This window comes from Megachile rotundata, chromosome 5 (assembly GCF_050947335.1).
Source record: "Megachile rotundata isolate GNS110a chromosome 5, iyMegRotu1, whole genome shotgun sequence".
In the NCBI taxonomy this organism is placed as follows: Eukaryota; Metazoa; Arthropoda; class Insecta; order Hymenoptera; family Megachilidae; genus Megachile; species Megachile rotundata.
Window position 1 is genome coordinate 6,348,465 of NC_134987.1, and position 13,844 is coordinate 6,362,308.

At 31.6% G+C, this 13,844-nt stretch overlaps 2 protein-coding genes across 2 annotated transcripts in view; both read right to left on the bottom strand.

Moving 5' to 3' along the window:
* The window catches only part of LOC100876884 (uncharacterized), a 146,184-nt gene that overhangs the window by 76,640 nt on the left and 55,700 nt on the right, over positions 1–13,844 (bottom strand).
* Positions 8,609–13,473, bottom strand: LOC105663352 (kielin/chordin-like protein). The gene is made up of 7 exons (XM_012291726.2): positions 13,319–13,473; positions 12,136–12,376; positions 11,212–11,315; positions 11,012–11,131; positions 10,139–10,297; positions 10,018–10,068; positions 8,609–9,662 (listed from the first exon to the last, which is right to left on the bottom strand). The coding sequence occupies exons 1-7, from the start codon at positions 13,404–13,406 to the stop codon at positions 9,520–9,522; spliced, it is 906 nt and encodes a 301-aa protein (XP_012147116.2). The 5' UTR covers positions 13,407–13,473; the 3' UTR covers positions 8,609–9,519.

Sequence of the window (13,844 nt, forward strand, 5' to 3'; positions counted from 1 at the left end):
TATAATTACTCTAACCTAACCTAACTTTAAAGTTCCAATAATTAAATATATGTACAGAAAATAAAAAACTGAAGAAAGACAAAATAAAAAGTTACAGTAATTTAAATAAATGAATTAATATAAAATAATATAATATTTGATAAGCCTGAAAATTATTAACTCATTAATATTTAAGTTCTTAAGTATGCATTGTAATTTTCACCACTTTGTCAACGAAAAGAAAGTAGAATATTAAACTGAGACCTTCAATTCCAAGAAAGGTTTCGCAATCGTGTCAAGGAGAACACGATATTCTAATTAGTTGTTGAAACGCTTGAAGTTTTTACTGGTTTCAAAGATGATTAAAATCAATATTGGCCTTTAAATTTCGCTAGGTTATTTGCATACAACTACATTTTATGAATTGCAGGTTAAACTAACTATAGAGTCAGTTGATCATTTACATTTTGTATAGAAATATTCTTTTTTTATACATATATTCAAATGTAGTGGACAGCAGTGTAACAATGATTTTTCAATACAAAGGAACTTCAAATGTGGAATATTAATCATCGTCCAGCCAATACTGTATCAATTTTGACCCAGATTCTAAACTGCGAAATTAAATATGCAAAATTTGATGCGTGGTGCATGTAAAGAACCAAACATATGTTTGAAAATTGTATTTATAAAATATTGATATCTTTTTACATGTATTTGATTTTTTTCTATGTTATAAATAGTTGAAGACTCAGTTATGGGCAATTTCAAATTAAATTAAAATTCTATAATTTGTGGATCTCTAAATTTCCAAATTAAACAATTTTTCCACTTTTAAATTTGCAAATTCCTAAATTACTAAATTTTCAAATTTCTAAATTTTTCCACTTTTAAATTTACAAATTCCTGTTACTAAATTTTCAAATTTCTATATTTCTAAAGTTCTGAATCTCAATTTCTGAATCTCCAAAATTTTTTAACTTCATATCTAAATTTCTAAGTTTCACAAATTTATAAGTTTCTAAGTTCAAATGTTTCCAAATTTTTTAAAAGATTTGATGATTTGAGAGTTTGAAAATATAAAAATGTCTAAACTCACAAAACTGCTCCGAATACCTCAAACTTAAACATTTGCAAATTGATACCTATTTGTGCTGTCCTTTCTCAGATAATGTAACCCAACATCTAAATCCTTATCAAAAATTTATGAACCCAAATACAGAACCTATAGAATATCACCATCCATATCGTATAAAATCAGTCCACCTTATATTCCTCTCAAAAATTTGTATTTTACGCGAACATAACTTTTCCCTTTCTTTTAAAACATCCCATGCATGCTTATTACTCCAGGTGACCTACATGCGTTCCAGAAAGAAGGATTTCGCTGTTTGCGCCCTCGACAATACACCCTCGTCCCCTCAGGACCGGGTTTTCCTTCTTTTTGAACCTCTTGGAAGCCGCCTTAAGCCGCCATTGTCGTAAGCTCGAGGCTCTTTTAACCAACCCTCGTGGAAAGAAAGAAGAAGGAACTCGCGTTCGTCTCTCGCGTTCCCAAAGCCATTCTATTTGACGCGGTATACACTTGGAGATGCTATGTAAATGCAGATCAGGCGGTCCAGTTCTGGCCTATCGTTTCTGCCAACGTGTGTCTAATCATTCGTCTGTGACCCGAGCCTTTGGTCGTTTCAAGTCTCGGCTCTTTGTCCGCAGAAATGCAGAATCAGGACGTTCACCGACTTTGTACGGACTTTCGTGGTTTCAGGCGATGCTCCGAGCGTCCTTGACGTTGTTAGGCTTTGTTCGAGAAATATAATTGGAGACGAAGGAAGGAACTTTCTATTGTAATCCTTGTATACGTCAGATGGTAATATGAAAATCGAAATGATGACCATTTTCTCGTAGAAGGTCAATAACGTGTTAAAATGTTATCAAGTACGAGTCCATCTATGGCATTGTCCACATCCAATTTACCTTTGACCTATTTAAGTGTCTTCTCGCGTTACGCACAAAGTGAAGTATAACCCCATCATGCATGTTCACCTTTGTGTAAAAGACACACCATCCTGAGGTAATCTAATACCGTAATGTAATAGTGGTTACCCCAATTTTGAGGTAACTATCTCAAGAAATTGAGATGAGGCACCTGAAAACTGATTTGAGAATATTACAGGGTCAATGAGATGATCTCCCATAATGACCATCACACATTTGACGAAACTTTGGGGATTTGTTTGAATAAATGCGAGAGGATTTTGTCCAACTAGTACGTAATCGTCATGGTAATTTGTAATTCCATTTCACGTACATGTAGCTCCATCAGTGAATAATATACGAGATACGAAACTCATTCAAAGGACATATTACGATTAGCCACTGTGAAAATTCTATTCCTGCTTGTTAATCTGATGGAGCGAGGGCTTGCGTTGGATATGGCATGGATAGAATAACAGCTCGTGAAGTGTTTAGATAATAGTAGTATCCATTCTCACAACATCGGATATTCTTCTTACGCTGACTCCTGGATTTTCTTCTACAATCTTTAAAACGCGATTCCCCGCATTGGACGTCGATACAGATCCAAGTCTGCCTGAGTTTCGATGGCAAGTTCTAAATGAGCCTGATTCGCGAGGACTTTGAAGACTTCGAAACAGCGTATAAAGGGAAACTCTTCGATTAGGAAACTTTTCTATGCAAAAACGTCGTGCAGTTAAATCACTTCCATCAGCACGAGCATACACAAAATGCATATCTACCATTTGTTCGTTAGAACAATCTGACATTTTCAGCACGATACTAGCTGTGATATTAAATAGATCCGTAATCGCCGGTGAATGACAACTGACTGATTGCCGATGAAATCTTTTATCATGAAGTATGTATGGAAATTGTTGGACGTTCAGATTACGGTTTATAAACGTTGAAGTGAACATGTGATGGTAGAAACCAGTAAATCATGATGCTAACTTGCAAAAATGTTATATCTCAGAAGGGATTGACCTTTCGACCTGTGTTTATTTTTTACTCAGGACAATGTGTCCTATGTAGCATATAAATGTTGGACAGCTTTTTTAACACCTCGTATATCGTGACTATCTAGGTGGAGTTATTGCACGTGGTAGCTGAGTGCAAGTTTTAGACTACACTTGTAGTTAAAATATAGTGAAACCAAACACTATATAAAATATAGTGAAATGGTAAACATGAATTTATGTAAACATGATTTGATTATTGCAGGATTAAGAATTGGTAAGACATTTGTATGGTGAATTGAATATTGATGTGAGCATGTTTAATGCAATATGGAAATTATATTATATGTCGTATATCACATATAGTACTAGATATTCAAGCATAACAGGTTAATTTTATAATATTTTTAAGATAGCAGATTAATATTCAATGTTCTTGGTAGTCTGTGTTATGTCATATATCATGATAAATAATAAGTTCAATTGTATTATATTTTTATGTTGTGACATGAACATTTAATTATGTTTAACATGACACATAAATTATATCATATATAATATTTGAAACTGATAAGTTGCAAGATTAATTTTATGATATTTTTTTGTTATCACATGAACATTTAATATTCTTGATAAGCTATGTTATGGCGAAGTAAACATTAATGTAATCATATTTAGCATGATAATTATATTATATTATATGTCATATTTGAAACTGATAAATTGCAAGATTACTTTTATGATATTTTCTTGTTGTCAAATGAACATTTAATATTCTTGATGAACTGTATTATAGTGAATTAAACATTAATGTAATCATGTATAACATTACGCAGAAATTATATCACATATAATGTATCATATTTGAAACTGACAAATTACAAAATTAATTTTATGATATTTTTATGTTATCACATTAACATTCAACATTGTTGATAAGCTACGTTATCATATTAAACACGGTTATATTTGAAACGACAGCAGAGGTGTTAATGAAGAAATTCCCGCCATTTAAGCACAGAAGCAACGTGTGCAGCTTCGAAAACTCAAGAAATTTCGCGTGGCCAGACCCTGTAAAGAAAGGCTATCTACCGAAAGAGGTATTATACAGGATTACGGAAACGACACTTCTAATTAATGATATCGCCTAGCCATTATCGTAACGGGCGCATCTTTCGACATCGATTATTAACATCCGGCTGGTAAACGGGGAACCGCATCGGCTACGACGACAACGACCGCAAATGCTAATCAAAGCCGTCTACGAAATTAAATTTCGCATGAACGGCCACGTTTACCCAACAAATACGCTGAAAGGAAAATTCTGAAGCAGATTAAGCTGTCGTGACTTCGTTGCGTTTAACTTCAGTGAAAACCGTGTCACGCCAGTCGTAACGGTGAAGTGTGTACAAAAAGTTAATGAAATTAAACGTAACTGCGCCAGCTTCAACGACAACGATTTACCGTAGAAATTTGTGAAGTTGGATTTGTGAACTCGTGAAGTTATTTAATTACACGTGTGTACGTAATCTGAATGGATTTCGGAGTTTTGGATTAAAGTGACATTTTGGTAGTGACAGATTAATCTTTTCATTAATGAGAGTAGCTCTGAAATCTTGAAACGAAAAATATTTTGATAATGGTTTCAGTGAAAGGTACTGAAAGATGAAATAAAATTGAAATAAACTGCTAAATTGATTGCAAGGAAATATTTGTTTTCAAAGAATGAAAGTTTCATTCTTTAACCGCGAGTGATCGGTATCCAGGGATACATTTTTCCACCATAAGCTCCGCGACACCATATGCACGATGGAATTGCGTTACGGTCGTTCGCTAAGGAAAATATATTTTGCCATTATTTTGAATAAAAGCGTTAGAGAAATAATGGAGAACATCCCTTTGCATACACGTCGCCCGATATACTGCGGAAATGGAAAATATTGGTACTGTTCAACACAAACCTTTTGTTAACAATTGAAATTACTGCTAACCGAATACTAAATCAGCTGAAGAATCTGATGAAATTATCAAACAATCTGAATTATTTTGTACATTTTCTTTTATACTTGTATATTTTCGTTTTACATGTTTATTGTAATTTAATTCTACAAAATGTTGACTGAAAGGAAAAATTATTCAAGTGAAGAATACTTATGAAGTATTGAATAAATTAATAGTTAAACAACTATGTTACACATAACTTACAAATGATTTGTATATGAACAAAAATGGTGCAATATGAAATTTGTAAAATATGAAATTAATTTTTTGTATAATATGGACCATAATATTCATATCGTAGATGTTTAATATATTGTTTAATACATTTATACGTAATGTTTGATACATTTGAAAAATCATAACTTTTAATTTATCATTTAAGATCATTTAATCTATTACATATAAAAAGCATGAAAATAGAAAAAAATACTTGAGAAAAGAAATAAGAAAAGAAATTAATTTTCTGCATTAATTACTCGGTCAAAAAAGCTACACATTAAAATCAGATTTTAAAATAAAGTTCTTTTTAGTAGAGGAAAAATAAACGAGATAAATCCATTAAAATCGTAATACAGAAAGGACCAGTGTTTTTTCAGAGCATCGACCTGACAATTTTCGAATCGCGAAAAACGTGTAACGGATAGCAGTTCAATAGGTTCAATCGATTATCCGTCAGGCCGTCGGACAAATTTCGAATTTGATTTCATTCTTTCCCGACATTACTGGAGCACAGAACGTTTTTCACGCGAGTCGTCGTAGTCGAAAGCTCATCACTCGCCATGCCAGACTTTGGATAAAGAGAACAGGAAATAGAGAGGAATATAGATTAAAACGCGGTCGAGTCAAAACGTTCCGGGCACGGTCATCTCTTTTCCACGAGATCGCGATACCACTGCAAAAGCTCTCGAAAGAAGCTTTCAGGTTTATCATAATTGCATCTCGCGACCCGATCTTCCTTCTTTAACGATGAAAGGATGAACGAACACCAGGAATTAAAGAATGGATCGGAATTATGAATAAATATTAATGATCAAGCTTGCTGCAAGCGGTACCGAAACGCTGAATAAAGTATTTACAGGTTTCCCACATCGATGGACAAATTGAGAGATCAAATTATTTGGCGCATTTGCTGTTTCTGCAGGAATTATGTGGTACTTTTTGTAAATTAAAAATTGTGTATTTATGCCTTCTGTGGATTTAAGAATTATGTACTTATATTATATAAATTATTCTGTACATAAATATAAAAATGATGTACTTATATTTTTGTGTAGGTACATTTTTTTAATCACTATAGCCACTGATAAAAATTAAGCAAATGAGGTTAGGTTTTGTGCAATAATTTGTTCAGGAAAATTACAGGTATAAATTTTTTAAGCATCGACAGAAACTAAATAATAAAGAGATTATTGTTTTGTAAGAAAATTTTATACACAAGGATATTTATACAATACAATATGTATTTATATACATATGTATATATTTGTATTTTTTAACAGTGACTGACAAAACTTAAGGAAAAGAGGTTACATGTTTAATAAGATAATTCATTTACACAAGAAAAATTGTATTTTTATATTTTTTATATAATTACTAATAAAAATGTAGTAGAAGAAGTTGCATATTAATTTTGTACAATAATTTAGTTACATGATGAAAATTACAAATGTATATTATTCGTATAGTTACTGATACAGATTAAATAAAAAAGACACTTATTAATTGTGCACAATTGTGAAAAATTACATATTTGCATAATTAAAAAAAATGTAGCAAATGTGGTTGCCTATTAGTTTCATAATATAATTGGTTTACCCTTAAAAAATTACATATTTACATCTTTTATGTAGTTACTGAAAAATGAAGTAACGAATGGTTTATAATATATTAGTTGTATAAAATAATTTGTATAAAATGAAGTAACGAAAGGTTTATATATTAGTTATATAAAATTTGTTTTTCCATAAAAATTTGATGATAAAACAGTGTCCAATTCATCATTTAGTATACCCTAATTTTTCGTATATTATACGATAGCTGTGTAAACACGCGTAGTTTGGTTATCAGCATCAAATACATTTACTTCCGGTCATCGAGCTTAAATTAACGTTCGGGTATAAATTAACCGCGACAATGGGTTAGTCTATACCCCGTTGCACATGGGTAGGATCTCTATTATCCTGACCAGGTCGAATCTATTTCTGGCCAACAGATCTAAATACGAAACGACGATCGATTAGTCGATCAATTCGACCAGCAAGATTCTTACAATCGATTCCGTAGATCTTGCGCGCGAAGGCTCTTCGTATCGAACGGAATGGCGAACGTTAGGTACAACTTCGTTGCCATTTGAATTAGGACGACGTTTCCGACCGTTCGGGATATCAATTAACGTCTGTCGAGATGCAAATGACGGGGCTACGTATCAGGATATCCCTTTGGAATTTTCCCTGGTTAATAAAAGCGGTTCTTAATATTAATCTTTTGCACTCCAGGACTTTTTCGTTAAAACGAAACAGCAACTCGATTTTCCGTATACTTGATTTTCTCATAGTTAACTGAAAATTTCATCTACAAATTACAAACTATTATTTACAAATACCACACTATATTTTATGTATTCTCACGTTAAAAAGAAGATTTGTTAAATATCAAGCTTTGTATTTTTTCTTTGTATTTTATTACACAATCGCCAAAATGCGCCCTCAGCTTGTCGGATCTAGTATAAATATTAATAAATTTTGTAATTTGAAAAAACTTCAAGATATTAATAAATTTTGTATTTTATGAAAATGTCAAGACATTAGTAAATTTTTATCAAGACTTTAAAATCTCAATAAATCTTGTAATTTTTCAAGAATTCAAAATGTTGATAATTTATGAAAATTTCAAGATACTAATAAATTTTGTAATTTATAAAAATTACAATATATTAGTAAATTTTATAATTTACGAAAATGTCAAGATATTAGTAAATTTTTTAATTTATCAAGACTTCAAGATCTCAATAAATTTTGTAAGTAATCAAGGCTCCAAAATATTAATAAATTTTATAATTTATGAAAATTTCGAGGTATCAATAAATTTTGTAATTTAAAAAAGAAACCTTGTAAATGAATAAAAATACCTGTTAACTAGATATTTTCCTTTATTTTTGAAGTGTTCGAAATTAATTTAAGGTAAACACAACAACAAGATGGCAGGAAATATTTTTCTTCAATTTTCGCTTATCTTCTTTTCAAATTTTCACCTTCTGTTAACATACGTCCCCGTTAAAGTTTTATCAAGCGTGTAACGATAAAAGGACGAGGAATATGTCGAAGAAAGCAGGAAGAGGAAGAATAAGCAAAATCGAATAACGTGCAGGAAAAAAGGACCAAAACAGATAAGATGTGCGATGGTTCGACTTTACATCTCTGCAATGTACAGTTACCGTGGGAAAGAAAGGAGAAAGAGGGAAAATAGGAACACGAGGCGAAAAGAAACTGAAATATGCATGAAGAAATGTGATAAGAAAATTTCACATTTCTGACGTGTCAGGTTGAAAACATAAGTAATGTATTTGTCGACTTTCTTGAAATATTGCTGTCAATAAAATTATTTGTTTTGAATGATACACTTATCTTGGAGTACATGTTCAATGAGTTGCTTGTAGACTTTCTCAAAATTAAACAAGTTTATTTTTGGTGTTTTTATTCTGTGTACAATCAGTCGGTGCTTAGTATGTAAATATGAGAAAATTGTAATAATGAAACGTAGGATGTTGGTTAGAATGAAACTTTCAATTTAGGTTACGTTTCTTAAGTTTCTGAATAAATTCACGAATTTCTGAATATATTAATTTCGCAGTTCTTCAATTTTTCTATATCTCAATTTGTTACATCCTTATTATCGAATTTGGTAATTCTAAAATTTGTAAATTTTCAAATTCTGAAATTTCACATTCCTACATTCCTAAGATCCCAAGATCTCAAAATTCGAAATCCCAAATTTTCAAGTTCCCAAACTCATAAAACCTGAAATACCAAAAATTCTAAAATTTCAAATTTTCAGACTCCCAAATTTCCGAATATCGAAATTCCCAAATTCCCTAATCTCCAAATTCCCAAATTTCCAAATTCCCAAAATCCCAAATCCCCTACCTCTCAAATTCCAAAATTTCCAAATTCCCAAAATCCCAAATCCCCTACCTCTCAAATTCCCAAAATCCCAAATCCCGCAATTCTCAAATTCTTGAATTCTCAAACTCCCAAATCTCCCACCTCTCAAACTCCCAAAATCCCAAATCCTCTACTTCTCAAATTCTTGAATTCCCAAACTCCCAAATCTCCCACCTCTCAAACTCCCAGAATCCCAAATCCCCCACTTCTCAAATTCTTAAATTCCCAAATTATTACATTACCAAGTTACCAAGTTACAAAATAATCAATTTGCCAAGTGATCAAATTACCAAATTCCCAAATTCCTAAATCTCCAAAGTTCCAAATCCTCCAAGTTCTCAGTTCCCAATAGTGCTGTATCGTGGCCATTGTTGATTCGTATTAATTAGCATATGAATCTAATTAATTTAATTGGGGTCTTTTATCAACCTGCAGGTAGGTATAGGTGGCACTTGACATACGCATTTAACGTTTGAAGAATCATCGCTGTTTCCTGGTTTTAGTATATCGCCTTTATGCATCTTTAAGTTTCCAAGTTTACACATTTTGCCTAAAAATTAATATAATATTATGGGATAGTTTATACATATAATAACGTAACCTGTCTGAAACGTTACAAGTTAAAACAAGTGAAACAAGTTCAAACTTTCTTGACACATCAATTATCTAGTTATTAATTCATTCTGAAGAATTATCATTATTAGTTAATTGTAATGATATTAGAATGTCTCATGATGACTACAGATGTCTTCAATGAACACAAATGAAGGTTACATGGTAAACATTAATCTTAATTATGACAGAGATAAATCATGATAAAATTAGCATCAATCATTTACTGATGATAAACAAATTAGTAAAAGCTGTTTTGTTAAACGAAACACGTGATACTTGACTTAACATACCTCCATCAGAACTGGAGCTGTTATTGCGAATAATAACGTCGCCTTCCTCTTCTACAAAAATTAAGTTAATTATCATATTATGTAAAAGCAATGGAACGCGTTTATTATACCGTAAACCTACCGCATCTGTAAGTTGGAAACCAGCCGGGACATTCCGTTACTAGATTTTGTTTATTGGTATACACAGGTGCGCATTTATTATTTACATTTGACATATCCCGAAGGAATGGAGAGCACTGACTACGATTCGGCTTCTTGCAATATGGTTCCTCGATTTTACCTAAACGCGGAATATGTTAAAAATAGTTAAAAATGACTATTTGAAAACTGTACAATTATTCACCAATTGTGTGAAACAAAAGAAAATGAAGGTTGGGGTTCTTAATCCAAATGAATCCAAATCATGATTCACGGAATCGAGATTCTTGTATAATTCATCTGTTCGATAAACCGGTCCTTTTAAATACTTCTACGTCGATCATTTTAGATTCCGAATTAATGTTTACAAACACAACTACTTCAAAGGAAATATTTTAAAAGTTTTGTCTCGGAAAGGTTAGGTTAATTATCAATCACCTGAACGCGAAATTTGGGATCAGTATAATCGAAGTGGATTCTATTTCTTGAATCATTGTTCATCGAATCAATGAAATTTCTTTGGTGGCACACGTAGAATCTTAATCTTGAGATAAAAAATTAAGCAAGAAGGTGATCATTTTACAGTGTAAGACTCGAATTGATGTTTCTGAACATAACTACTTCAAAGAAAATGAATCAAAGGATTATCTTTTAGAAGTTAGGTTAATATCGTATAAGGTCTAATAACATTGTATACCGTTATAATACTAAGGACTTTGATTATTTTTTCAAATCAATAAATAAACTATTTGACTCGAACTAGTTTTGTTGAACACATTTGAAACAAAGCTGCTAAATTTTGTTTAATATAGCATAATTCATATTACTGTATTCGCAGTATACAACTCTTTTATACCTGTGAACCCTGGCTGACAGAAACATTCCACTTCCGGATCAGCTTTTGGATGAACAATTTCTCCGTCTTGGTAAATTTTTCCATCCACTTTGCAAGTTGGTCTTACTTCCCCTTCGCCGACTAAATAACATAATCGTATTTGCTTGAACTTAACTGCGATAGGACACGATTTTAAGTTATCTCATTTTCCGATTACTCACGACAAATAATTTTTCCACAGCACAAATCTGGTGAGCCTCTTAAATAACATGTGCCTTCCGGATCACCACGGTAACAATCAACAATCGCACAGTTGAACACGGGACTGTTTGGAAATTGAAACATTACATTGTAAAAATTTTGTTTCAAGATTTGGATGTGAAAATTGTTCAAGGTTTCTTAAAGTGTTTCTTTGTTTATAAAAAAGGGGTTTCATAAGTGACATTCTTGAATACTGGATTAAGAGTGAAGATGTTAAACCGGTTAAGAATCGCAAAAAATTTCAAACTTTGACTTTCAATTTGGAAAATTTTTTCACTTTTAAAATCTGGCGAATTTAAAATTTGTAATTTCTAAATTTCTAAATCTGACAGTTCGAAAATTTGTTATATCTAAATTTACATATTCGACAATTTGAAAGCTGAGAAATTAAAAAGTTTGAATATCTAACAACGTGAAATCTTGAAAATGTAAACGTTTAAAAACTTGTCAATGGAAAAATTAAAAACTAGAGAATTTTTAATTACTTTGCATTGCACCCTCCTCCTTAACTTTGATAATTTACTTTCTTAGAAAATTCACAAAATATGTAATTTCCAAATGCTTCCAATACGCGTGTAAGTATGCAAAGGGGTGCTCTCATGTTGCAACTTGGCGTTACCTTTTATTTACATGTAATGTACTCTTGTGAGATATGTTAATACTCTTATAAAACGCGGGGAAGACAAAAAAGTGTGAACCGAAACATATGAATATCATTCAATTGAAACGGTGAGGGAGCTAGTTAAGTGAGCCACTATAGTGGCGCTAATCTGCGATGACATTCGCGAAAGCCACTATTGTGGACCGTCCTACAGAAGGTATCCGTGAAAGCCACTATAGTCGTGCCTAAGAGGTTAAATAATCAGTTATTGAACAAAACTTACTCATTAGGCGGCTTCGCGCTACAGGTACATCCCACATCGCAACGATTACGGTCTTCGCTCCTCAATGCCTCATCATCGTTATATTCGTGCCCATTCATGTAACATTTATCCTTTGCCAATTTTTTTAAATGATCGCAATTGTAACTTTCAGGACAACAGTCGCTGGAATTCTTATATATCGGTTCGCAACCGAGATCCTTGTAATATCTCAGAGGACCTTGACATTTGTTCAGATCACACTCTGAGAGTGTCGACAAAATCGATTAGTATTTTTGTTTTTGATTCACGAATCAATTTATGCAATTGGTAGTAAACAGTTTATTCGAATATATGGGCTTTTAGAATTGTAATTGTAACTTTTGTAATTGCTTAACTGTAAGTTGAGGAGTGTACATTGAGAAGATTGTGGAATCAGTCTCGAGTGCATTTTAGTTATGGTTTGCAATGTATTTGAAAGGAGGTTACTATATTGATTGAGGTACGTTTAATGCAAACATGATAAGTGAATAATTTATTGTAATTTTAAAGAACGTAACAGCCAATTTAATTGCATTTGTTTCTGTAAAAGACGATGAGTCTTCTTTTAGAAGTATCTTTTTCTACATGGATATATTAAAAATTATTAATGTGTTGCATCGTAAGAATTCAATAACATGTAACTAAGTTATTGAAATAATGTAAGAATATTTCCATGATTTATTTATGTAAATATTGTAAATGATGTAAATAATGCAAATAATGCAAATAATGCAAATAATATAAATAATGTGAATAATATAAATAATGTAAATATTGTAAATGATGTAAATAATGTAAATAATGCAAATAACTTGAATAATACAAATAATGCAAATAATATAAATAATGTAAATGCAAATACTACAAATTATGAAATGCAAACAATATAAGTAATATACTATAAATAATGCAAATACTGTAACATAAATTAAGTAAATACAACTGTTTTATACATTATATTTTATATTATGTTACACTCAATCTTCTCTTCGTTTCTTTTCTATTCAAACTTCAGTCTGTGCCTTATTTTCTCCAAGTAATTTTAAAACTATAAGTCTGTTTAATCTCCTTCCGCATTATATTTCTTTCTATATAAAGAAGCTTGTCTCGTAGACAGATAAAATAAAATAAAAATAAAATCAGGCTTTCATCTGATATTCCTTACTTTTCGCAGTCACGTGAAGAACGGTGAGGAACATTACGAGAATGAACCTCTGAGCAAACGAACGTGAATCACTATATCCAGCCATCATTTAGTATCGACTGTGTAAATATCGTCGCACTTGTCTTCTATTTATATTGCCGATGTCGCTGCAGTGCATAAGAATAACTTATACCGGGGAAACCGTGGGAAGTCCTCGTTTTGTTGTTGAGTAGGAGAATTGTTTAATTTAATTGCTGGTCAAATGTGTTATCAAATGAGAGGGGAAATACTGTAGTAAAAATAAAAATAAAATAATTAAACTACTGATATACAAAATTTATGATAGAAAGGTGGATAAAAGATGTTACGGAGATACCATTTTGACTCGGCGTGATGACAGAAAATCGAACCATTTTCTTATAATTTTAAAATATAGAGTGTTAAAAAAATTGTAATAAACAAAACTAAATAGTGAATCCAGGTTAAAAATAAGTCAGAAAGAGAGAGTAATATTTTTTCATATTTGGTTTTGTTGTTGAAAAAATTG